The 27,630-nt window shown below is 40.7% G+C and overlaps 2 protein-coding genes and 1 long non-coding RNA gene across 6 annotated transcripts in view; 2 read left to right on the top strand and 1 right to left on the bottom strand.

Annotated features, from left to right (window-relative positions):
- LOC122881194 (teashirt homolog 1-like) overlaps positions 1-2,263 on the bottom strand; it is a 35,769-nt gene extending 33,506 nt beyond the window's left edge. The window contains exon 1 of one of the 2 annotated variants that reach the window (XM_044207050.1): positions 1,886-2,263. The gene's annotated coding sequence lies outside the window, so the exon portion shown is untranslated. Of the gene's footprint in view, positions 1-29; positions 656-1,885 lie in introns of those variants that run through there. The other variant, XM_044207049.1, reaches the window with a different exon arrangement.
- On the top strand, positions 1,132-5,249 carry LOC122881195 (prostaglandin reductase 3-like). The gene is made up of 2 exons (XM_044207051.1): positions 1,132-1,706; positions 4,131-5,249. The coding sequence occupies exons 1-2, from the start codon at positions 1,423-1,425 to the stop codon at positions 5,059-5,061; spliced, it is 1,215 nt and encodes a 404-aa protein (XP_044062986.1). The 5' UTR covers positions 1,132-1,422; the 3' UTR covers positions 5,062-5,249.
- A 4,225-nt stretch (positions 5,250-9,474) lies between these two features.
- On the top strand, positions 9,475-23,028 carry LOC122881193. Of its 3 annotated transcripts, XR_006379123.1 has the most exons (4): positions 9,475-13,416; positions 13,533-13,815; positions 14,711-14,771; positions 19,157-23,028. It is a non-coding gene; the product is annotated as an uncharacterized LOC122881193 (long non-coding RNA). The 3 variants fall into 3 exon arrangements; XR_006379121.1 differs by having other exon boundaries at positions 13,533-14,771; XR_006379122.1 differs by lacking the exon at positions 19,157-23,028 and having other exon boundaries at positions 13,533-15,941.
- Positions 23,029-27,630: the final 4,602 nt, after the last annotated feature.

The raw sequence follows: 27,630 nt of genomic DNA, 5'->3' as shown, positions 1-27,630 counted from the left end.
GAGACGGCCAGGCTTTTTCTCTTACTTACGTTTTAAGAGTCGTGGAAATAATTTCCACCGCTCATATCATCGCATCTTGGACAGAGTCGATTTTTGGAGGGGTGGTTGATGCGGCGGAGAGGATATCACTTGAGAGAGAGGGGAAACAAACAAGACGCAGGCGCATCCAAGCTTCGCCAACAACAGATCAGGTCGACATGGACTAAAATATTTGTCTCTTTAAAAAGCACAAAGAGGGGGGAAAACTCCAGGGACTGATCCGAGGTCTCCCAAAAAAGAAAAAATGGAAACGCGGTGGATCCAGAAGCTGTTTCAGACAGTCTCAACTGATAGACAGACGCATCGAGTGGCTTTTCCTGCTACATTTTACTCCTCCCCTCTCCACAAGCGTCACCCCTGACAGAGGAGCCTACCTGTCAATCTTTTTAATTGTCTTGTTTTCCCCTCTCTCTCTCTCTCTCTCTCTCTCTCCTTCTCCTTCTCCCTTTGCTTTACAAAAAAGCCCAAACCTCCGACAAAGGAAAGGATCCTTTCGGAACTTGACGGGAGATCAACTAAAACCAAACTTATATCAACAAAATCCCAAACCACAACAAGTAGCCTACTACTCAAGTATAAGTTTGCTACAACGTCATGTTTAGATTATAAAAGCATGGCACTGAGATAGAACGAGTTAGAGGTTCGACTCCCACTGGGGGTGGGACGAGGGTTCAATGGTCCAGTGTGTTGTTACATGATTTTGACTAACCTGGATGCTTCCAGAAAATGACAGTCAGATGACAATAGATATTAACAACGCTAGCCTACATGAAACGTGCAAGCAGAAAGGAATGCGAACAACACACTTTTACGGATCGCTGATACACGCTTTGGTTACAGGTGTAGGCTACATATGGGCACAAACATGGATCGGCAGTAGCCCCCTCCAAATAAAAATGCGAATTAAATGGGAGCGCAATTGCACAACACGTTAGATGATTCTATTTTATAGTATTTCTAGATGTTTGAAAAGATCCAGTGGGGCTGTTGTTGTTGTTTTCGTGGAAGGAAAACGGTTGAGGATTTGTTAGGAGATGAGGATTGATTTGTTTCACCTTACTAGGAAGTGAGTGTTGTGTCCGGGAAGGGGAGGGACTCCGACGACAAGTCTGGGGCGCTGCTGGGCTACTTACAAGGCTGCACCAGCGCAACGTTTTAATCCTAAATAGCCTACCAACTCGATTCCGTGCTTGTTGTGTTTGATGAAGTAACCAAGAGTCAATACAAAGCTTCGCGGCTTTTATTTTAGTTTAAAAACGCGTTTTGCCCGGCCTGGCCTGCATGCTGTGCATGTGCAGGGGGAAAAGCCTATAGCGCAGGCTAATAGCAGTCGGGCGCTGCCACAAACGTACGTCAAGTTGAACTTTGTCACATTTCGGAGCCATGTCCAGCCTGCTATTGGCAAGAAACGGCAGGAGAGCGATATCGGTAATCGGCGATAAGCGCCGAGGCACCGACGCACTTTCAGGAGTTCATCCGGCTGCACGGCGCTTCATCATAGATATGTCCTACTCAGCGCACTTCATGGATTTTCAAGGATCCTCCATACCGAGCAGTATGAAAAAGCTGGTCGTAAACAAGCTAAGTCCTAATTTCAAAGAGGCTGTTTCTATGCAAACCGTTGCGGTTCCGACACCCCGAGACGCGGACTTGCTCGTCAGAAATCGGTAAGTTGTTGTTTTTGAAAGGTGGGCAGGAGCAGATCCTACTACTGTTTTCCGTCTGCGCGTTCGAAATGGCAATAGGTGACCCAAAGCGTGTTATGAGTCTATTTGTGGATTATTATTTCATGTCGATCTATCACAGTAGGCTAATGTTGAGAAGTTGCATAAAGGGCTCCGCTTACCTCGATTTACCCATGTCCAGCACCTGCGATCATCATCATCATCACAAGATGGCAAAATACGTGAGGAATAAGCGCTGTACTGTAATTCCAAGTTCCGCCCTCTCTGCATTTGTCTATCAATCCATCTCGGCATCTCTCTCTCTCTCTCTCTCTCTCTCTCTCTCTCTCTCTCTCTCTCTCTCTCTCTGTCCTCCTGTCTTTCTACGTCACCAAACTGCAAACAGAAAGTCATTGGGCTCAGACTGGCATCAAGAGATGGAGATGATGGAGAAAGAGATGCAGTGTTACATGGCGCGGGAACTGCAGCATCATTTCTCTCATTCACAGCAGCAGAACCCAGCAGTGTATTCACAGTTAGGGAAGAGTAAACCCACCTGAGGTCAGTCTCCATGCCTCTTTTAGCCTGACATAGACTGAATGATTATTATATAAATTAATAAATAGTGTTAAACTACATTTGCTCATGTAAGGTGGAAAAGGCTTCAATTCATGCTCTTTTTGAAAATAGTAGGATTTCTGGTTCCATTTCTGATTCCAGCCGGAGGTAATATCTTACCCTCATTTTGATTTACTACTGCATTCCCGACTGTGTGTATGCCAGATCTGATTTTAAATGTTAAATTAGCCTTACACAAATGCAACTCATGGTTTATTGTGGTATTTACTGCCAACAATATATATATATATATATACTGTCCATCAGATTGGGTGTAAAACATGGTAGTAGTTGCTAGTGAACTTTCAACTTTGACTATGAGGTAGGTTGCCTGTAGCCTATTATTGAGGCGTCACAGTCATGAGATCAGTGACTTTAACTTACAGAGAAAATAAATATTTCTGTTTGTGGAATTGCGGTGCAAACTGAGAACCTTTTTATCCAGTATTGCACAGCATCAGTGCAATCCTAATGAAATGTAAAATATGAAAGTATTAAATGAATCTCAGAGTTAGAAATTGATAATTGAAAAGATCATGACTGCAGTGAAAGAGGTGGTTTAATTCACGAGGAACAAATTAAACTTTTTTCTTTATTTTAGATGACACTGATGACATCATTGAAGCAGGTCTTTTCAACATACAGTAAATCCTCAAATCCCAAGATTCCCGTCACATTTTGAATGAAACTTAAATGTAGTCACATACGGCTTTATATGTATTTATATGTATATAAATGTATGACTGGCACATGAAAGACAGAGGTGGCATCAAATGGTATGGTGTTTTTCGAACTGGACCATCATGAGTGCTTGGTCCAAAATTATATATTCTCTTTTAATTATTTTCTGATGAGAATGCACTCCAAAACAAATGATTGGCAAAAATGAGTCAGTTCTACTTACCATGAAACCTTAACATTTCATTTAGTATTTTTCAAAGTGTAGCATTTGTCATCACACACATCAATAACACCTATCATGTTATTATATTATAACAATTATGCTACTGTAACAAGTGTTGTGTTTTGAAGTATGCTGGACATGATATCATTTTACAGAACATCATCTTAGCAAATGCTATGTTATTAGATTCCAAAGTTGTTGTTTTTTTCAAATGTTTGTTTGAACAGATTGTGAAATATCATCTTATTTAAATTTGCTTTAAACTCAAATGGCTCAGTATTTTTAGTTATGTACATTGAAATAGTTTTGCCTTTGATGATAACATAATGTTTCCCTGTTAGGAAACTGATTCCATAGATGTAAAGTAGTCAAATCAAGGTGTTTTGTTATATTATTGTGACCCACCTATAAACCACAGAAGTATTATCTACAAGCTCAAAGTACACGTGTAACATGCACAGTAATGAGGCACAGCATGTGTGCCGCTCTAAAAGACAGTAAATGATTTATTTATACATTCCTTTCTCACATATTTGTTTCCAACATGTTACCAAGTAAGTAAGATGAAAACTGCCGTCTTCGTGTTGAGGCAAGAAGCAACCATCTAAGATTTTAAAAGTGCAGTTTGTTGTGGGTGTCTCTGAAGACAATGAATCATGACATCACACAGTGTGTTTTGTGATACAAACCTGTCAGTGCAGGACTATTCTCTTGCAGAAAAAAAGGAATCATTGCCAAAACAAACCAGAGTGTTGTGCCCCGTGCAGACATGTCTAGAGAAGGAAGCTGAAGTCTTGACCTTCAGACAGGAATTCAGGAAATATGTGCTTACGCTAATGACCACATAAAAGCTTTTGTGCACGTCTCATCTTTAATCCACAATTTTTCCTCTTTTTGTATTTCAGTTTTGTGGGTATCAACGCCTCTGATATTAATTACTCGGCAGGCCGTTACGACCCCTCAGTGAAGCCCCCCTTCGATGCCGGTTTCGAGGGTATTGGTGAGGTTGTTGGTCTTGGCCTTAGCGCCAGCTCCCGTTACACCATCGGGGACACCGTGGCCTACTTCGGCAGCGGTGCGTTTGCCGAGTACACGGTGGTGCCAGCCAAGGAAAGTGTGCCTGTCCCCGCGGTGAAGCCAGAGTTCCTCACCCTGTTGGTCAGCGGTGCCACGGCCTACATCGCCTTGAAACGTCTGGGAGACCTGGCCAAAGGTGAGACGGTCCTGGTCACGGCAGCTGCAGGAGGAACGGGACAGTTTGCCGTGCAGTTTGCCAAACAGGCCGGTTGTCACGTGATTGGGACCTGTTCATCCAACGAGAAAGCTGGCTTCCTTAAATCCATCGGTTGTGACAGGCCGATCAACTACACCACAGAGGACCTGGCCAAGACGCTGAGGACAGAGTACCCACAAGGCATAGACATGGTGTATGAGTCAGTTGGAGGCAGCGTCTTAGAACTCGCAGTGAACAGTTTGGCCAATAAGGGCCGGCTGATAGTGATTGGCTTCATCTCAGGGTACCAGACCGCATCAGGGATCCCACCCTTCAGAGGGGGAACACTACCAGTCAAGCTGCTCCAGAAATCGGCCAGCATTCGGGGTTTCTTCCTGCCCCACTTCTTAAGTGACTACAGGGAGGCCCTGGGTAGCATGATGCAGATGTTTGGCAAGGGGAAGCTAGTGTGTGAGGTGGATTGTGGGGATTTGGCACAGGAGGGGAGGTTCGTCGGCTTGGAGTCAGTCTTCCGGGCTGTGGACTACATGTATGCTGGGAAAAACCTGGGCAAGGTGATAGTGGAAGTGGCAACACCCTCTGTTAGCAATAGTAAGCTGTGATTTAACGGATTGTTAATGCACTAAAAAAATTAAACGAACTCAAATGATTGTTAAGTTAAAAACGGAAAACTGTAGAACTTTAATCATTTTTAATAGAGATTGTCTTTTATTTTTGTAAGATGATTCAAAAAGCACTATAAGTAAAGCTACACAATGCTTTCATGAATAAACATAATTAGCAACTTTAATTTGCTCTCATGGTTTTGGAAACTATATGCAATTCAAAGGTATTGTTTTTATTATTTATGTGAGGCTTCAGTAGTCCCTGAAGTTAGTATAAAGACTTAAGTTAGTCTAAAGTTAGTATAAAAAATCTGAAAATTAACTAATAACTATGCATCGATGATAATATTGCACAAACAGCCTGTGTAATTTCACCCAGAAAATAATTTCTACAGTGTTTCTTAATCTTGTGTGCCCACCTTCTGGTTCAAATCCACCTCTGAAATTATTTCAGACCTGCTGCCATAATGTGCTTGCTCTTAGCACTCTCTGTGGCACTTTATCTACCATAAATGTTTTATGATAGACTTCATTGTTTTTCTAATAGGGGCTTACATTGGTATGTGCTTGTCAAAAGTGAGTGCTGCTCCAGGTGTGCTTGGTATTTCATTGCCTGTTTGTGGCTGACAGAAACGGCATTCACACAATCAATCTTTTCATTCACATGCCCAGAAGCTGCACATAATAAAAAAATTAGTCCAGCTAACCAGGAGTTGGACTAGAAAATGCCATTACTTTTCCCCACTACAAGTAAAAAAAAGAAAAAAAAATCACTTATAGTGAATGTATTGTGGAATGCCCTTTGACATATTTTTTTTCATTTCCATTTTTTTGTATTTAATTTAGTTTTGGAAACAAGAAACAAAGCACCACAACATATGGTAGGAAGTTTAGCTGCACGGCAGATCATTTCCACATAAAACCCCAAGATTATCATTGTCATACAAAAGATAAGACTTGTAAAGCTTAGGTGGAAAGTTTCCAAGATCTCACAAGATTTCATTTTTTAAAGCTAACCCCATTTCAAAGCAAGACTCAGAAATGAGATACCATATAAAGCGGTCCATGTTGTATTCATGTACTGTATGTAGTCTAAAACAAACACCTGTTCCTACCTGGCAGGGAGGGCTGTAATGTTCATGCACTGTGAACATGTTATTTCCTCATCCAGGTGGCCACTCAAAATATAACCCAGTGTGAAATACGTTACAGGTGTGACCCCAGCATGCAAAGCTGCTACCTTCACCAGACGGTGCAGGAAATCAGAAACACACCAGGCCAAGGCCATTTTGAATCCATAGTCGAGGAAGTCGGAACAGCACTGACAGTCTTTGATATAGACAGTGGTCCCTTTCAGGTTTAGTTACAGTGATTAGCAATATTTTAAGTCCTATAATATCTTTCACATACACAATGTGTTTTTCTAAGGGGTAGTTGTGATCTGTTGTGATGAGTATTAACTACAAACTATGAAAATATTAAAGAATCACTTTTTAAATTGTTACTAAACACAACAAGAAAATGATTAATTTAGAAAAGTACCATACATTTTTCTCACCTTTCAAAATATTTTATCCCCTTTTCCCTTAAATTTCCCTCCAAATCTTTCAAGCCTGCTTATATTCACTACATTTCTTGTTAGAAAGCCGTGCAATGGTTCTGTTACTTTTAAATATTGTCATCCTATATCTTCAGACAGAAACAACACTGGGTAGTGAATGCTCTCAGAAGTCACATCTTTTCTTAAGTTAGGCTTTCTTTGCTTTGTCATATAAAAAGCTTCAGTATAAAATTCTGACTCGCTTAGGTAGCGGCGTGGTACATCTTGACACTCACACATAGCCATGAGCTTTAGCCTCTTATGCCAGGTAAAACTGTTGACACATAAAGTGACTTGGTCATAATTAAAGAAGAAATTAAACCAACACTGAGAAATTCATTGAGTTTATCTGATCAGCAGAACAAACTGTAATCGTTAAATTATATCATATAATTTTTATATATATATAATCACCTCTTTAAACCCCACTGTTTGGTCAGGCGTTATAATCCAAAAGCAAGCTCTTACATGCCAGCTTCACAGACAGAGAGATGTGATGATGCACATGGACGTTTGGATAAATGTAGCATGCTTGAGTACTGTGTGCATCCATGTTGCACAGTGAGGAGGAGGCCAGGTTTAGCATCTCTTCAATTAACAGGAGAGGCCTCGTCTCGGCGTCCTCCAGGGCCTACCTGTACCTCCGCTGATTAGTGAGCAGTCACAGCCCCAATTAGAGAACACAGGAACCCGGAGAGACGACACTCTTTATTTAATTGGATTGTGTTGCAGTCGGAGGCTGCTAACTGGCATCGTATTGAAGCAACCTGGAACTGTGGAGCGTAAACAAGACATTTAAGATAGAGAAGGCCTTCTAGAGAAGCATTCACAGACTTTTGTGTGATGGTGAAACTTCGGAAACATTTCTTCATTCCAGGCATCATGCTAAGTGTCTCTCTCATTTTAGTCAAGGGTTACTGTAGTACTTCTCCTCAGAAGGGGTCATAAACACACCAGTTACATTTAAATAGCTATGTACATGGAAGTAATGGAAGGTATTATTATTAACCTGATGTAAATATGAATGACTTAAATTCAGAGCATAGATTATAACAAGTATTATCAAATTGATTGCATAAAACAGGAAAAATGGTGAATGTGCTGGTTTAATTTATGAGTACAATTTTATTGGCTTGTGAATGGTTATTTTATAGTTAATGCAACTATAATTACCAATGAACAGTTCTCTTCAGAAAAGCCACAAAACTGATGGTTTGGTTGAAATATTCTGGTACTGGTGGCGGTGTACCTTAAAGTTAGACTATGTAACTTTTGAAAGATGAAATAATGCATTCTTCCTCTGACCAATGAAAAGTTGCTATGGCCCGACTTGGTCTGGTAGGACCAGTAGCTTATTGTGGCTAATGTTAGCAAACTAAAGATAGGCATTGCTGTATAACTGACATTGCTTAGTCAGTTTTCTGACTTTATGACTGTTCTCTGTTTGTGCTACAGTGTCACTGTCCTAGCAGTTACCATTATGCCGTAATGGACACTTGTGGCCATAGTGGCCGCTGTTCTGCAAAGGTTATATACTCTCGCTTTGAAATGAAAATGTTTTCTCTCTTCCTTGTTTCACCTTTATATTACTGGTTTAAAAGAAAAGCACAACTCTTGACATCAAACTTCTTGAAATCACAACTTTTTGTAGCTTTCCAATCCATTTCAGCTGGTTTTCATCGCTGCACTTTGACATTCAGGTTAGTGAAATTCTCACATGGTCTCTCTTTTTTTTTTCACTGAACCCTCCTTTTCCACAGTTCCCCTTGCTGGAACATGTGGCACATAACAAAGACATCACCATGGTAGTCTACCTCCAGGCGCCTAAGGGATACTGGCTGGCTGCTTGGTGCTGCCAGGATCCAGACAGTCCAGTTTCTTTCTCTACAAGTCAGTCAGACCCCCTCAACTCCCCAACTCCCCAAGCCCCCGTCACTCCTACCTCTGCCTAATTACCAAACCTAAAACCCCACTCGACTAATTAGCCACAGCAGACCCAGGAACTGTGAGTAAAGGTAAAGAGATGGCTTCATTCAGGAGCGTGTGTGTGTGTGTGTGTGTGTGTGTGTGTGTGTGTGTGTGTGTGTGTGTTAAAGAGAGGGAGAGTGAAAGAAAGAGACAAGAAGAAAGGGAAATGGAATATTCAAGCCTCCTTTAGCGAGCACATCTCTACAGCCAATTAAAGTCATTTATTAAACCCTTTGCGAAACCTGACTTGTGCATGACAGAATGATAGGGGAATGTGTTTGTTTGTGGCTGTGCATGTGTTTCTGGATATGTAGATGTGCGTGGGGGTTGCATGCACACACACGCACATACCCACACACAAACACACGTCCACATGTGTCTCAGTATGGCCAGCAATCTGTCGGCTTTTCTGTCTATCAGCGGCGCGAGAGCTCAGTGGGACATAAATTACAATATGCAGCAGAACCACTTGTGTAAGTCTCAATGAAGGGGAGGAATAACTTTCTTAATCAAGTTCCCCTGATTAATTGTAATAAAGGTGTCATCCGTAAATGTGTCCTCCTGATTGAGTAATTCGGGGCCGGAGACAGTAAGCACATCCCTGGTGATTGGGGGGTGGGACAGAGTGGGGGAGGAAGGTGTGTGGAGGACATACTGAGACACAAATAGCTCCTGGGCACACTGGCAGTCTTCGCACAACTGACAGTTATGAAATACAATTATCAGTGTGATCTGCTTAAGAATTCATCAGCGGCTTCACCGGCCAGTAAAGACGCTCATAGAGAGTTGGAAAGAGACAGAGAGGGAGGGAGGGAGGGTGACTCAAGTGGAGAGAAGGCCTCACTGATTAAATGAGATTTTTATTTTGTCCAACATATTGTTCACATTATGTTACACTATTGTGAGAGGATTATCTTTTCTGTTGTTTTGCTCTGCTAGAAACGCCTGTTTTGTTCCGTATTAGCCATCTAACCTCAGTCCAAACCAATAGAATTTAAAAAGGTTGTTCTTTATGATATATGGTTGTGACTCAGTCTACAGGTGTAGGTTAAAGGCAGCAGGCTAAATTTGGTTGAAAACTAAAAGTTTTTTAGACTTCTATGTCAGAGGTTCCTAACCTTTTTGACGTGTGGCCCTTTAAAATGAAGCAATGTCTTCTCTCAATGTCTGAGCAGTTCAACCAAAACTGATGTTCCCTGTTGAGACTGTTTCATTTAAATAATCTTTAGAGGCCTGAAGTGATGAAATTATCCATTATTTTACAATTCAAAGCAAAGATTAGAGGAAAGTCAGAAAAAAATATAATATCTGCTGAGGAAGACTGTGAGGTGTGGTTTAAAGCTCTGGAAAAAACAGTAAGTGGACCTTGAGTTTGAAGGTCTTGTAAATAATCTCACGAGCCCTCAGATTTTTCCTGGGTTGGGAACCACTGGTCTTGGTTGCATATTACAGTTGTTTCAACAGCATTTGTATCAGTATATTTCAAACTTGGAAAAAAATAGAAAAATAGTCATTTAGATGCTATTAAAACAATGTTTGTATGTGACCTAGACATCTCTGACTTATTAACCAAATTTAGCCTGGTTTTAACCTAGACATCTAGACACCTTTTGACCTAAAAAAACACTGAATCAGTATTTGCTGTAGTAGAAAACATCCAGGCACATAGATCAAACCATTGAAACCCAGCCAATATTTGACAGATGATCATTTGCAGGTAGATGTGGCCACGTTCAACCCAAATAAGCACAGAATTTTAAAAACAGCATGGTAACAACAATTCACATTAGAACAGCTTATATTTACCACTATCAACACAGTATGATAAAACTTTATTCTAGCTTGCTGCACTACCTGCGTATTGAATAAAAGATCAAAACAAGCACGATTTCTATTTGACAGATAAAATCACGCTCAACAAAATTCATCATCTTTTTCTACCTACATTAACCCTTTAGGGCACCTTCTGTGGCCTCTTGAGGGGTGTGAGGGTCCCTTACTGTGTCTGTTATGATGTAGATATATATTCGGGTGAAAGGCAAGGGCACTATTCACTACCTCAGGATTAATGACAACATCATTGCCATTGCCATGCTGACCAGCCCCATATTTCCATTGGCTGGATAAAGAGGAGAGGGAAGACAGGGGTGGGAGTGGGGGGAAATATGAGCATCCTGTCGGCAGGATGATGGACAGGTCCTCAGTCCAGCTCCCCCAGGTCCCCCCTGTGCTCATTCTTTACTGGCCTGAGCTGGCTATCGAGGCAGCGTCTCTGCGGCCAAGGACACAGGGGTGTCAGCAATGAGTCTGGGTAACATCGTTCATCAGGCCGCATCGGTAATGGGTAGCTCTCTGTGACAGTGGTCATCAGGACACAAAAGCAAAAGGGCCCATAAACATCACATGACAGATGGCTGGGAGGACAGCTTCGGACAGGGAGGGAGGGATGGAGAGCGAGAGATAAAGTGAGATAGAGAGAGATGGAGAAGGACAGAGGTGGAAGAGAGATCTCAGACTGGATTGTTAAGTCTCATGAAAAGTCTCAAGCGCTGGATGGTTTATGAATGCCCATGTTCAATGTCAGCTGTGAAGGGAAACACTGGAAATCACAGGGGGAACAGTTGCAATTGATGTCCAACAAAAACACCAAAAATGAGTGCAGTCAGTATCAAATAGCCCCAGTAAATCAGCTGATATGCTGAAATGAATGCAACATTTTCTGTCCTATTATTGCAGTAAAAACACACATGACTCTAGCCCTTTTGCTCCAGAGATAAAACAGTTTTCAACAATAGATTTTGTTGAAAACATGAAGAAAGATTATTCAGGATTTTATTTAAGAACATTTTATTTCTCGTACTCAATTTAGTGAACACAAATTTGTGTTTTTCCCACTCCCATCAGTTCATTTGCTTCCATGTCAGATGACTGGCCAATTAGTGGGTTGAAACCGTTTAACCTCCAGCATGGCGCAAACGGTTAAACGGGGGGACTGATATGAAAGAGGTGTTTGCTTAAAAGCCTGACATAGAGAGAAAAAAGTTTTGCTTAAAAAGAAAGGATAAGAGATTGTTTGAGGAGACATCTTCAGAGATTCAAGCCTGCAGTGCAGATGTGTCAGAAGATTTCATCAAAAGGATGTTTGGCACAACTCCGACTTTGAAGAGTTTGACAAATAAGCACGCCGAGTTGGCCTGAGGAGGAGGATGTTTTTAAATAAATTACGGTCTAAGCAGTCTGAGGTGGGGTGAAAGTTAAGGAATAATTATGGAGGTGATAGCAATGACAGAATGTGAGAAACAGGTTGTGTGAAAATGAGGTGAGGGTGAGGGTGTCGAGGGCTGTCGTGGAAGTGACTGCAGAACCAGTTGTAGGTCCCTGTGGAGGGAAGACAATTGTTGTATTAGCAACACCTTTGTCACCCCAGGATGTATACTTTGTCTTCACGTGTTTACAGGGAAATCAAGTCCCAAATGTGAGGTATCATCTTCAAAATACAGGGAAATGTAGCTCCCTGCCCTCCAAAGTGACGCCGAGGGCCTTGGTGCGTCTTTCTTTGTTTTCTGGAAACAGCCTTGCCCGTCCATTAATCGTCATCCATCCATCCTGTGCACCTGTATATAAAAGGGAAATTAGAATATCCATCACTCGAGCACAACGTCAGCGTGATTGATGGGTTAGTCACAGGATCCCCTCCGTTTCCTACCCAAGTCTGTGTTTCAGGAGTGAGAAGTGAACATTATCTAGCACCATGATCAGATTTAGTCTGCACATTTCCATCTAGGAGAGCATTTTGAGTGGATGATACACAATCCCTATGAGGAGGCAGCCAGCAGAAGGTTTATGGAAATCTAATATCATAAGGCTTTTTGGTTTGTTAGACTTGTTATTCATGGAGTGGGCTGGTGACACTTTTGATGTAACAGTATAAGACAATGTAACGAGGCAGAATCTCATTTTGTTGAAGTGTTTCTGTCAAACTCTGGTCTGAAAGATGATTGGGAAGATCTGTGCAAACAGGTTTTGAGTGGGGTGTGCTAAGACTAAAATACCAACTGTTCTCAGAGAAAAGCCTTTGGTAAATAACAGGAAACGTCCTCTGAGAAGGCGATGTGAATGCCAGAGAGCGCGGGATGCACATTTGCCTTTTATGTTAAGCAGGCAGTATTTAAACAAAAGGTATAAATAGAGTCATTGCAAACAGACGATGAGAAATAAACTGATGTATCAGATCGACTTCGGCCTTTTATTAATAAAACTGCTGGCTTAAGTGTAATGTGATGCTGTAAATGCTCTATCAGGAATTTAATTCAAGTAGAAAATGCTCAATCTTTGCATTCATTTTGTTAGAATCGACTGAAAATGCTATATCAGCACTGTCAATCCAAAAGTATTGGTGTTTAAAAACCTATATCGGTCAAGTTTATGTCTCTCCTTCTCTGTCTATCTCTCTCCCTTTGTGTGTGTGTGTGTGTGTGTGTGTGTGTGTGTGTGTGTGTGTGTGTGTGTGTGTGTGTGTGTGTGTTTTTGACGAGGTGGAGACAGGAGCCCTAACGCTGCAGGATGGAGAAAGGTGAACAGGAAACAGAAGGTGCCCATGGAGGAGGTATATGACATCTGTCAGGATCCAGGGTGGGTGGAGGATTCAACGCCCCCCCTCCGCCGGCCGAGGGTCACCCATCGCACCGCAGTCGCTGAAGTTGTCCCGACACCATGACACTTCTTTGGCAATGGTGGCCGCAAGCGGACAGCCTCAGACGTTCAAGACACACACATATTTTTGAGTAAATTTGTCTGAGGGGCATGGGGGGCATTTTGTATGTGCTGTTTGTTGTTTCTCTGTGCAGAAATGTCAGCGTCCTGCTCATTGTTGGGGTTTTTTTCCTTCCCCTCTCTTCAGGGTCCTGGATGGAGGAAGGTCAGCAGACATGGCAAGGTCGACAAACAAACAAACAAACAAACAGAAGGAATTAAAATAGAGAAAAACAGAGCAGATGAAACATGGCGGTGTGTTTTTATCGCTGTAAGGCTGATGGCATGTAGCAGCCATTACTCTCCGATGTGTCCTCTGCCCCCCATTGGCTGCAACAACGCCGCCTGACAGAGCTGCCAGTGTCACGTCATCTCATGGACGACAAGGGCCACTTCACACCAGGATCGGTTTACTGTTTCTTACCACTCAGGTAGCTGTGTTCTCAAGACGGCAAAGGTCATTCACACTTGATTTTATAAAAATCATTTTTCCTAAGCCAGCGTGAGTTCAAATTAGATCTTGTTGTTTTTCTCATCTTTATGGAGGGAAAAAGTAAAAGAAAAATCCTCACAAAAAGAATTCACAACAGCCTGTTTCAAGACCTCCGACTAATTGCCATCTTTGGTTTGGTAGTTTTTATTAAGAATAATTTGAGATATTATAATATAATATTGATAAATATGGATAAAATAAGGCACTGCACACTTACTAGGACTAGTGCAAGTACTGATTGATAAAGCCAAGCTCTCTACACCTTCACCAGTGCAAACAACGTTATCTTTTATCATTTTTCATTTTCATTTTTAAATACTTGATTGGACAAAAATTAGCAGAGCCTTATTTTCTCCATATTTAATTGCATTGCAGTCTTGCACCTTAGTATTGTGTTCTGATTGTGTTGATCTTCTCAAAAGATGCAGGGATGTTGTCATGGATTAAGATTTGAAATGACAGCCTTGCTTAGAATTTTATTACCTTTCTGTACCATTTCATTTATATAAAGACACTTCTATTTTTAATTTTTTGCCAGTACTTATTGTGTTTTATCAGAAATATAACGTGTAGCAAGTAAAAAAGTCATGTTGTTGGGTTGAATGCATTGATAACCCCCACTTATGACTGTGCAAGAATAATATAGTTGTTTTATTATTTAGACTTCATCCTAAATAGCCAGCAGAGCCCCGTTTGTCATGACTTTGAACACGTTTGGCTCAGGCTGCTGCAGGTGAAGCCCGGGCCTCGCCCCCATCTGTATGCAGAGTGTGCCTTTAAAAAAGCATGTTTCTTTTGTTTATTCTTTGCGTTGTCTTTTCCTGTCTGTGCAGAGTTTTGACATTGGAGATGACAGGTGTCTGTGGGGTGGAGGAGGAGGAGGAGGAGATGCTGGTAAGAAAACAATCTTTGACTGCCTGTGGGTGAAGGCAGACTCCTCTAGGCAAGGCGGCCTTCAGCGTTTAGCTGGGGGCGCAGTATCAAAATCACAGCCACTGCTGTACCCCTAAGGCGCTAATCTCAACCAGTTACCGTCAAGTGCTGCTTCTTCTTTATATAATCCTTCATTCCCCCCCCTTCCCTCTGCTCTCTCCATCTCTGCCATTCCTCCACTGATCCAGACCCAATCCACAGAGGTGAGAGGATAAATGACAGCTAGACAAGGTGCAGGGGAAGCCAGGCATCTTGAATCCAGCATTGTTTCTTTGCTTACCAGGGTTAAAAACAAATCCAGACAATAGTGCTTTCACAAAATAGTTTACTGAAATTGTAATATCACAATTAGCAGGGCTTCTGTGCTCATCTGTACAAACTAGGCATCTCACCAGAAGCTGAGGAGACCTCTGCCGTCATTCAGTCGGCTAGATGGAGAAGGGTTGTTGTTTGATCACTGGATGACTGCTAATTTAAGTGTTAACTATGGAGCAGCCGAGCGAGGGAAAGAGGGAAAAATGAGGGAAAATGTAGGAGTAAAAAGCATTAAGATTAACTGATGACATGTTCAACTGTGCGCATAATATGAGGCTTAGTTAAGTACGCACATGCTGTTTGTCAATTATTTAAAACCCCAGGAAATTAAGTCCAGGTAATCTCATACGGTGTAAATAACATTCTTTTTCATGGCAGCTTAATTGAATTCATTTGACGCTGTTTAGAAATAACAGAATTAAATTTGCTTTCACATGCAACCAAAGACTGTCAAGAGGTGTTCTTTGTAAAGGTGAAAAGAAGAGGAATTAAACTTAGTTAAGTCAAACAGATCTGAAGGGATCAGATATATACATAGGATTCCTCATGCCTTCCTGCAGAGCTCTTATTCCTGCACTTTGCACAAGAACTGCACTCAAGTCCTAGCCCAAGCTCATTCTGCTGTTGCAGTGATGAAAACATCAGCTAGATGCCTTAAATGTAAAGGCAAAGATTTTGACAAAACTTGGTGATGCCAACTTATATGAATATAAAAGTTGAAATCAGGACTTAAATATATTTCTGATGTCATTTAAAAATAGTTTTCAAAGCCGTTGTAATCTGTAGAATGGTGCAATAAAGATCTCTTGCACGTCATTATATACTACATGCATGCTGGGAATCTTCATAATTGCTCGTTATTCTACTGTTGCATTCACTGTAAGTCCCACTATATTAAAGCAACCAAGTATAACCTAAGTATCAGTAAATGTGCAGCCATTGTAGACTGAAGCAAAGCTGTTTGACAATGGGTTGTAAAGACCAGGCCAACCATGCAGACACAGAGACAGTGCCCTCAGGCATTTCTGAATTGGCCTTACTAGTGGGATGGCATGGCTTGACGCTATTTACACACACAAACACACACACACACACACACACACACACACACACACGCAGACAAACACACTCACAAAGTCTTGATTCAGACTCTAGGTGAAGGCCGTTATATGTCTGTCTTGACTTGTGAGTGAGCGGGCCGGAGACAGAGGTGGGGGAGAGAGATTGGAGGGACGGAGGGGAAGAGGGGAAATGGAGGGATTAGATGAAACCTTTCAGTGCGTGTCATCATCCCTGACATTCTGTAGGGCTTGACCTTAACAGAGCAGCATCGTGTCAGAGACAGGGTCTCATCACCGCCAGGGAACACACACACACACATACACACACACACACACACACACACACACACAGAGACAACACATCAGAGATCCCTACAGCCCCGACATCAACTCAACACCCAACTTACACTCTCACATAAACACACACATGCAGACACCACACATACACTGGGAAAATGTACAGATACCGTCTGATGTGATGTGCATGATGCAGTTTGAAGGATTACATATTTACTGATTTATCAGATAGTTGAGAAAAAGTGGTGAAATAATTTGCTGATGCTTTGCCTTGTCAAAGCATCACACAGTAATAATATTATTAATAATAATAATAATATTAACATACAGTAGGGAACGTGATTTACTTTCACAACCATTGTTCAATTCATTTGGTCCTGACAAAGGAACCAAGAGGAGTAATGTATGCATATGTATTGCCCTCATGTCTCATCATCATTTAGACTTATCTCAGGTACTGCAGGGTTCAGCTGGTTGGGTCTGTCTGCAGGATCTCTACTTGACAGGATCAAGTAGAATAAAATAATTTTGAAATGATTAGCTGTAGCTTTAAAGTGAGACTATGTCACTTTTGAGAAAAGAAATAAAACAATCTTTCTCTCACAGAAGTTGAAAAAAAGTTTGATTCATAAGTATTAAAACACACCGTTTAAGCAACTTTAGGTAAATATTGTTATGTAACTGACATTACGGAGTCATTTTGCTGACTTTATGATTTTTCTCCACTTGCGCTAATGAAACAATAGCTTAGCATTTGAGCTAAGTGCAAAAATTTTGTTGAAGCCTAGTAATCAAGCAATTAGCATTATCCCATAACTGTCTCTTGTAGCCACAGTGGCCACTGTTCAGCAAAAGTTCCATATAGTCTCACTTAAATGCATAATATCTATATCGGCCTGTAAAATTATGTATCGGTCAGGTCCTCACATATATACACGTACCAAGACTGAAGCTAACAAATACTACTGCTTCCGCACTTCCTCACTTGACAGAAATTTACTTAAAGCCAGCCTGTAAAACATAAAGCGTATCACAAGTCCTATCTTTCTATCCCGCTCACCTATAAAAATAGTGTCGTAACGATGCCTCGCGCAGGTAATACACTTTATCTCCCACACCTTCTCATTGGTCGGCCTCCATATTCTGAGGACAGATTTAGATTTGGCCATAGGGCTGCTATTATAAAAATATGGTTGACCTTTGAGGACCAGGGATGGTTTAGAGCACAATTGTTCCTCCCCAATGCTGTTTGGACAGCCTGCTCCTCTCAGTCTTATTAACATATGCCAGTCTCCCTAAATGTTCTCAGTCACTTTATTAAAAAATTTAAGTACAACAGTATAATTTTTATTATGCCCATAAAGGAAGCGCTAGCTCACATTCATTTTTTCATGAACAGTGAACTTTCAGAGCGAACCACAATGGGTTACATAATTAATCTCTGCTTTCTGTTAACCCATCACTGTATATTCCAAAGTCCTGCTCTTTTGGTTCCTTTGGTTTTGTTATCTATCTATCTATCTATCTATCTATCTATCTATCTATCTATCTATCTATCTATCTATCTATCTATCTATCTATCTATCTATCTATCTATCTATCTATCTATCTATCTATCTATCTATCTATCTATCTATCTACCTATCTATCTATCTATCTAAAAATCCATACTTTAAGTGCAGTCAAACGTAACCATGCTATCAGTGTATTTGAAGGCAGCTACACCTATTTTAATTATTTCCATAAGCAAGTTAGAAAATATTTGTTGTGATATTTTTCCTATTTTGATACATCGTCACACAGAAGTAGCTGGATGGAAACATAGTTTGGTGTTTGTATTTGTCAGTGAGAGTGCTGCTAGAAGCATTGCAGTGGTTGCAGTGTGTTTCTGACCCCATCATGCTATCTGTTCTAATGATGCTCAGGCCTCCATCAAAGTAGGGACCCCCCATGGCTCCTGGGGGCCCCTGGGCTCAGGCACAGTTGCTCTGCTTCGGTTTTTCCCCCCCTCACTGTTTGAGGCTCCGAGCAGTAATGAGAAACAGAATTTAAAGAAAAGCAAAACAAAACAACAAAAACCCCTCCATCTTAGACTGACATCCAGTCTGTGTTCAGTCAGCTTGCTCTTTTTCTCCTTCTCTGTATCAAAAACAAAGATTGTTTTAATGGAGCAGTTCAAACACGCTGGGCAGCTTTTGTTCAATGCAACATTTTTCTCTTCCCTCGCATGCACACACACACACACACACACACACACACACACACACACACACACACACACACACAACTCACACAAACAGGGAGGATTAGTGTAGACCATGCACACATATGGATTGATATGTTACAGCTTACTGGAGTGATGCAAGACAGAGGGAAAAAGTATTGATTTTTTGCCAATATGGCTATGTGTTGATCCTCGGGCCACATTCATTTTCATCACTCAGATATGGGGGTGGGGGGGTGGGGGGGGGGCAGAGAAGTGTCACACTTGTTTTGCCAGTCTCCATGACAACGAGGATCATCCAAGTGAGAGGAGGTCAGGCTGCTGGTGAGAGGTGAATCTGTGTTCACTGAAATCATTCATGAAATGCCCTCCACCCTTCACTCTCTGTCTGTCTCTCCCCGTGTCTGTCCATCACCTCTGCTCACATTTCTCTTTCTCCTCTTCCACAGGCATCATCACTTCTTTTATCTTTACAACAATTTTCTGTTGTGGTCCGGTTCAAATTCCCACATCAGCTAGGAAAATCTTTGATAGTACTTTTGAATAAGGCACTGAACCCCCGGCAGCTCCCACGGAACTACCCAGCAGCCACCAACAAACCACTGTGGACTTCCCTGGACGAATGAAGTTTAAACACATCACTCATTTCTCTCATGTCCCTCCACTCTCTTCTCAGTGTGCTGCAGCTCTCTGACCAAGCTGCATCCTTCATTCCTCATTCTTCTTGATAGATTAGAGTTTATTACTGCGATCCCAGATTTGTTGTCACTGTGTATTTGGGTGGTAATATGTTTCCTGGCTCCTATCCAATTTGCTGGTGGCTGATGGGCAGCTGATTTCAGGGGAAGCATGAGAAGAAAGAAGGGTAGCTGCTAACCGACAGAGGCCAACCGACTCTCCTCAGGTGATAATTGGCTGCTGATGCAACATCCAACCCCTCGTAATTAATCTCCGCGGTTTTGTGTGTGTGTGCATCACAAACAACACATGTTCGCCTCTTTATACGTTATGTAATAGACATTTTTTACAGTACAAAATAAAGGAAGGCTCTGTTGGTATTGATGGGGGTGAGACCTAAAATAATATACAAGTTTACTTCATTGCTGAAATGCAAAATCTGACCTTCACATTCAACATTTTTTTCCACCTTTACTTTCACTATATTTTCTTGGGTAACAATATTAGTTTGCTCATATCATTGACAGTGCCAGTATAAGTCTTTCATTACTGTAAGAATCTAAGGCCAAAAAAAGTTTAAAGAAAGATCACCAAGTGCCTGTGGTGCAAGACGTTGACGGGTTGTGATGTTAGAAAATCAGAAAAGAGAATGCCATAATGTGTACAAGAGTCTGCCTCATTTATTATTTGCCTATATTAGCACATCTTGAGGTGCATTAATGCTTGAATATCAGCAGGTTGGTGTTGTCCACTCCTGATATGATGGAGATGCAGCTTGTTTGATTACTTACTGTAAAATTACTACAATACTACACTTCATCATGGTATTCCCTTTCCCTAGGAATTACATCTATCCTGAACAATTCCACACCTCACAATACATCTAATGCTAATGTTCAGTGCCAACAGGAAGTAATGTCACTTTTAGTGATGCGGAAAGTTAGGGCATAACATAACATAATCTGGTGTTTTGCAGAATATTCTTGTCTGTCAAGAGGGTGAATTATGCATGGAAATGTTTTTTATTATTATAGTATTTCAATGAGAAGAGTTTCAGTGGAGAGTTATAGATTTATTGTTTCTAACCAACCAATTGATTAGATGACACTGTTTTGCATCTCATTTCCTGATTAGTATTATTATTATTATTATTATTATCATTATATTTTCCACCTGTCAAATATTTCCATGTGTCTTTCTTCTCTGGACTCCTCTGGCAGTCACTGTGACATCAGTGTATGGGATCCTCCTCAAAACTTAAAAACAAACAATTAGTTTATGTAAATAACTGCAAAGAAAAGCCTACAAAGTTAATTAGAATCCATTTTTGGAAAACAATATTACAGTTTAACGTTTCACATAATACACATCAGGTAGTCCATGTTATTACATTGCAGTTGGTGATAAGCCGTGAAAATAACCTGACAGAGTACAAGGCAGAGATAAGAGGCAGATAAAATGAGCATCTATCTTACTGTGTTAATTAAAGATAATCAGTCCTTAAAGACATCCAACTCTTTAAATTTATTGAGTTCTGCACCTCAGAGGGAAAAAGACAAAGAACAGAGAGATATAAAGACAGATAGAGACTAAAGCTGTTTCCATCCAACTGTCAAACAAATTTTATGTAAACTTTAGAAATATCACCAAAAATAAAGTGTTAATTATGTGTTTCTACTACGTTGAAGTATCTGTATACACTTCTTGAATGTAGAACAGAGCTATAACAAAATTACACGCAGGAAACATGCTGTATCTCCAGGATTGATGAACATTGAGCACGTTTTCTGATATATTTGCTAAAAGGTAATAGCCTACACAGTTAGTAGAGAAACTGTTGGCATGTATCATTTCCATTGGTATCAACAAAATCAACAAAAAACAACAAACAAATTTCATCCTTTTCTAATACAATATATAATTTGCATAAGAAGCAATGGACAGACAAACAGACAAGGGAGAACTTCTTTTTAAGTGAATGGTGTCAGTGCATCATCTATATCTTTAGATAAACCACAACAGTTAACTAAAGGCCGGTCCGGGTGTCTTTCCTTTTTTTTTTCAGTGATTCTGGTGGCGGGCAACAGTAGGAAGCTGGTTTCTTCGCCAGGCTTTGTTCTCTGTGACTCCGCTACGGTAGCTTTCATTTGACTCCCAGTGTGACTTCCGTGTTAATTAGGTAAATGAATACGTGTGTACAGACGGGGCCGCCCCACACTAATAGCGACACCAGCACAATCGCAACAAAAGGGCCCCACCAGCTAAGGCTAAGTTTGTGATTAAAGGAAAGGCCTCTATGGCGAGGTGTAACAAAACGGCATACAGCAGGCTTTGAAGCTTATTTATGGCGTTTTATCTAATCCCTACCACCCGTGGCTATGGAGGAGATATGGATGTATTATTCATGATAATGTATGGTGGTGACTCTTATGCAGATTCAGAACAAAGGCAAACTTTCTTTTTGTGCCTCTAAACAGCCAATTATTTTTTTTTTTCTTAGACTGATGCGGAACAGATCAAATGATGAAAAAAAACTGTGTTTCTGACGTTTGGTGGACCAGTTTACTGTATGTTCTTGTCGGTCTTGTTCGTCTCTGAGCCCTCAAGCTATGGGCTTCCTTGGCAGAACTTCTGACTACAAATCACAGTTTTATTCCTCTCACCTAGGGGATGCCAGAGATCCTCCATAGTCCTAGTAGTAAAATTTGAACTCAGTCCAAATCCACATCATGAACACACAGGTCAAAAAACTAAAGAGAGATCCTTAAAGAAACAAATCTAGCCAAAAACATCTGAAAATAATTGGCAGTGTACCTTGCACTTGTGGGTGCTTCGTGTTGTTTGGTGGTAGGGTTTTTTTTTCTCTTTGGCCTGTTATCCTCTTGATTTACAATGTGACATTGAAAATACAATGTCGATAGTTGAATATTTGTTTTACACATGCAGCTTTCACCAGGAATCTTTTTTGTGTCTGGGTCAGAGGGAGCAGGGGTCAATATTGTGGAAAAGGTTTTACCTACAATTGACCCAATTAGGCTGCATCCAAACTACTATTGGATCTCCGTCCAGACGAGCTTTTCTGCTCAGTTTCAGAAGTAATCTCCGACCATACTAACACGCCTGAAACGCATATAACATAACCACTCACGTACACTGGGCATGCGCGTACAGGAACACGACAAAAATAATAAGGCAGGGAAATGTGACTGCTCTTCACAAAATCCCCCTGGATAATGCTGTTTTAGTATTGTTGTGTCTTTCTAAATATAGACAGTATTCCATGAATGTACAAACTCAAATACTCCACATTATCACAACACATACTCCGAGTTAGCGTTACACATGTACTCTTTTACTTGGGTTATTCTTTAAACTGCATTTGAATTGTATTTGCTTTACAGCAGAAGGCTGATGCTAAATAACACCTGCAAAATGGCTGAACACACTAGCAGCAGGCTAAGCTAAGTTACTAGCAAACGTTTAAACATTGATTCATCAAAACGAATCCATTGTAGACAACAACGTCCATGAAACAGTACTTGTAGTCACAACCTTGTACATTCAAAGAATGTTTCCCGTTTCTGTTGCTGTAGTCTGTGGATTAGCATTGTGGTATAACTTTACCATGTGTTTGCTAGAAGTTGACGACAAGATCCTTTACTTTGAGTTCTGTACTCTGTGTTTTGATGTAGTCTGGATCCAGGAAGATGGTGATGGTCTTACAGACTTGTCGGATGATGACTGAAACAACTTGTCAGGATAGTCCATGGGATAGTGGAACGCATTAACATTATCGGTTTTCTGGAGTCTTCTCTCGTCACTCAGGTAATACAACGTGCAGGATGCCTTTGTAAATACATCCATGCATGCTAGTTTTTGTTGTTGCTCCCTCCACATCTGGACATTCGAAAGTTTTCTCGCCATTCCCCAAGAACCACAACTTCATTAATGCAATTATCCCACCAGGCACTAGTTCTTCACCCAAAACCGCCATTCCATGAAGGGCTGATAATACCGCTTAACTTGGGAATTGTCACAAATCGCTCAAATAAAAGCTTGCCTCCTATTCATGCGGACAGTAGTAGCATTATAAAATGCTGAATTTAACTGCACAACAGCTGCTAGCATTGATAACAAGGTTAGCAACACCAGTTCGTTATCCATGTGGAATTTGCCATGCTTTGTGTTTGTTTTCTTACGGAAAAAGGTTGTGTGATAGGGACATGACGAATCAGGGAAAGAGACGTTGTTACTGATGAGACCCAATCAAGGAGCAGGTGTCAAAAAGCCACCGTTTTTGCCCTACCAGACTAAAACACAACCCCGGAGTTCTCAAACAAAAATGGGGCCAGCAGCGTTTCCAAAGGTATCCGTTTTAGGGGCTCGAAAACGCCAGAGTAGTGTGGATGCTAGATGTAAACGTAGCAAAACGTATGCGTTTTAAAACAGAAACGTAGCAGTGTGGATGTAGCCTTAGACCAAATAAAATTGTGGTGGGTCAAACACTTTAAAACTGCTTTAATACAGGGGACTCGAATGTGATGTGAGCCTGTTAAATGACCATTCAACCAGTGTTTGACCCATTCATTTGAGACTGCTTTCACAGGTTAATCTTTGGTCATTACCTCCAATCTGCAGCTGTGGATCCATATACATAACTGCTAAACCAGAGAATTACAAAATTACATTAGCCCACATCAGTTCCAAATAATGTCAATATCACTGAATTAAGTTTTAATCCCTAATACAGACAATTGTTCATCAAAACTAAGCAGTGTCCAATCTGCGTTCAATCCAGGTCAGGATGAAGGTCAATGACCGAAAACGTCTGATGCCCGTTGGCCCACTCAGATTTACAGACAGCCAACAAGGTTATACTTACAAATCTGCTTATCATACATTTTTTTCCCCAGTCATTGTAAGTGTTGTCATTTTTTTTTTTTTTTGGCTTCAACCAAGAATACATTCCAGCACGTTCCATCCATTTACTCATTAAATGGGTAATTCTTGCCAAGTGGCCCCTCTGGCCTTGTTAATAGCCACTGTATTGCCATTTTGGTAATACAGCATTATTACCAAAGACCACTATTGTAGGTCCCCGGGCTTTGCTTATCAGCCTATAAACAGGTAGACAATGCTATCCAAATTTCTTTTCTGTTTAATAAAACACCAAAATGGCTGTCCATCATGACTGTGTTTGTCCAAACTACTGTTGTTAGTTATTACACTAATCAGCTGCACTACATTCCCCAAACAGGCACTTGATCAAGTTTGATGATGACACAACTCTAGTCATCTTTAGGGTGATGAGAAAGAACGTGGTGCAGTTTTAGAGGGCTTTATTACAGGTTGTGAATAATGTCATGTCAATAATGACAATTCCAATAAGAGATGAGAGCCATCATGCATCGTTAAAGGCAAACTAATCAGGTAAAGAGAAGTAACTATCTAGTTGGGTTTCTGGATCACAACATACAGTTAAACTGCGCTAAAGACATCTGTAGGACAGCAATGTGTTTATTTTATGTTGGACATAGTTTAGGCAAGATATTTTTCCATGTCCCTGCTTTGTTTGATATGGCATCATTGAGTGCAACAAGTTCACACCTTTTCTCTGAGCCTTCAGGGACAAATCAGGTTGAAGTTAAAAGGATTAAGTTCCCAACAAAATGAGGTATTCTAGGATGAGCGAATTCTAAAATTTTTCCTTAAACATTTTCAAATCATCAGGATGGGGTGGGATTGCTACTGGATAGATAAGTCAATGCCAAACAACCACACCAGAGTTACGTGTGCAAAATAAAAGACTGTCATTAATTCAAAAGCAGTTAATAATGGATGAGGGAAGACATCACTGAAAGCTATTTACAGTTTGAGGAGGCAGACATATGAATAGATGACCCTTCCCGCTCTCGCAGTGACAGTCAAGGGTTACTTTACAAAACTGTTGGCAGCAGAAGATCTTCCTGTAGCAGACAGACAGAGCTGCTGTCACTCACTGAGATGTCACCCTCTGCCACGAATGTGTGTATGTGTGTGTGTGTGTGTAATTGTGTGCGTCAATGTGACAGGTCTGAATTAATGAGAGGTATGTGTCAAGGGGAGAGAGAGACGTTGAGGAGTAAGGAGGGCAAAGATGGCGGCTGAGTAGTGGCGATTACAGCATGTGTGTATGTAGGAATGGCACTTTAAAGGATAATTTCATTGTTTCCTGCCTGCTTATTTCAGGTGAAGGAAGAATCAGATAAATCTTTTCATTTTGTATTAAAACATCTCCTTTACTCTATGTTCCTGGTATAAAGATACCCAATATATAAAAGCTTTTATATTCGCTTTTGTAAAAACTCAACATCTTGTAGATTTTCTCTGGGACAAAGCCTGTGGTGTACAGGAAGCAATGTCATTTATATTTCTGGTGAGCTATGAATAAAAAGAAGAGCACCAGCAATAATGTATTGAGCACCAATGAGAGAGACAAGAAGAGCTAAATGCTAACTTCAGCATGCTAACATGCTCAAAATGACTATGTTTACTGCTGATGTTTAGCAGGAAGGCTATAATGTTTACCATGATCACCATCTTAGTGTTAGCATGCTAGTGCATTTGCTAATTAGCACTAAACACAAAGTACAGCTGAGGCTGATGGGAATATTATTAGTTTTGCAGGTCTTTTGGTCATAAACCAAAGTATTGGACAAATTAAAATGTTGACATGATGGTGGTGCCAGATGGAAAGTGAGGGGATCACCAGCATTATTAGAATTCATCCTGAGGGGTACATGAGTGTCTGTATTAAATGTAATGGTAATCCACCCAATACTTTTCAAGATATTTTGCTAAAAACCAAATATGTCAACCTCATTGGTCACGCTGGATAAAATTTCAGGGGATCACCAATGTCAGTAGGCTTTAACCTCTGGGGACCATGAATGTCTGCACAAATTTTGGTAACACTTTATAATATAGCCCACAAATAAGGTATGCGGGCTATGATATCAAGTGTTGACTGTTCTCCCCTTTTTACTCTTTAGTTACACAGTAACGACAAGGCTAACACCTCTTTCCAACTTCAGTTTTGTTTTCCAGTACTGTAGCCCATAGGTACGCAGTATTTACAAAAATACAGAGAGTCAAGAGTATAATTTATTTCTCCTTTCCTCTAAATGCCCATTTGTTACTCCCTTGTTCACCCTAGTCTTGTGTTTTCTTCCACTGTACCAGCTGCACCAGTACAAACCAGTTAGTATTTTATTAGTACCTGATTCATGCAACAAAATTACACTGTCAATCACGGGCTGTATTATAAAGTGTTACCCAAAATTTCATGGCAATCCACCTGATAGTTGTTGAGATATTTCAGTTTACACCAAAGCGGTTGACCAACCAACCAACTGACATCGCCACCCATAGAGCCAAGCTGCTACCTTGGCTAAAAACAAAAAAAGAAAGAACATCACAAGCTACTACTTTAATAATCTGTATAAGTATAGAGTACAGGCTGCTGTTGAAATGACAAATAGCATGGAAGAAAACAACACCTTCTTAGACCAGAGCTGTCACTTGTTTAAAATAACAGTGGCATTTACATTTTCCATAAAGGGTCAGTTCACTCAAATGACAAAAAAAGATTTTGTCCCTTACCCCTAGTGTTATCTTATTTGCTGAGATTTTGATATATCTGTCTATGAGAAATCTGCTGCCATTCCAATACATGGAGATGAAAGGAATTTATTTATTTTTTTGCTCATAGGGGTACTCCAGCAATTTAGTATTGCATTTCCGTAAAGTTGGAGGTCTCACAAGAGACTGATTTTTAAAAAAATTCACACAGTGCTGGAGTCAACAATTCCCATAATGCAACTGGACAGTGTCTTTAATTAGATTTTAGGGTTTTTTTTTTTAAACCTGGGAAAGCTCCCTCCAGAGCCACAGAAGACATTATACAGGCTGAGTAGGACTCCTTGTGATGAGTAACCTGAACTTGAACCTGAACGTGTAAAATCTGTGGTGTGCCGCTTTAAAACTTGCATTTAATTCAACAGTATCTGTTTCCAGAAACAACATCCCAGTTACGTTCTACTAAACTTCGCACCTCGCTATGAACAGTTAGAATTGGTACTACGTCCTACTAAAGAGATGGGTCATACAAAAACTGTTTTTGAGAACTGTTTGAGAATTTGTCCACAAGCAAACTCGTGTTTTAAACTAGTTTTATGTCCAGCCTAACCCATTGTGAACGCAACAG

This window comes from Siniperca chuatsi, linkage group LG9 (assembly GCF_020085105.1).
Source record: "Siniperca chuatsi isolate FFG_IHB_CAS linkage group LG9, ASM2008510v1, whole genome shotgun sequence".
NCBI classification, from domain to species: domain Eukaryota; kingdom Metazoa; phylum Chordata; class Actinopteri; order Centrarchiformes; family Sinipercidae; genus Siniperca; species Siniperca chuatsi.
This window is presented reverse-complemented; position numbering and strand designations above follow the sequence as displayed.

Coding starts and splice junctions, on each gene's coding strand:
- LOC122881195 (XM_044207051.1), top strand. CDS start 1,423: ATGTCCAGCCTGCTATTGGCAAGAAACGGCAGGAGAGCGATATCGGTA. Junction 1,707..4,130: donor GACTTGCTCGTCAGAAATCG/GTAAGTTGTTGT, acceptor TTTGTATTTCAG/TTTTGTGGGTATCAACGCCT.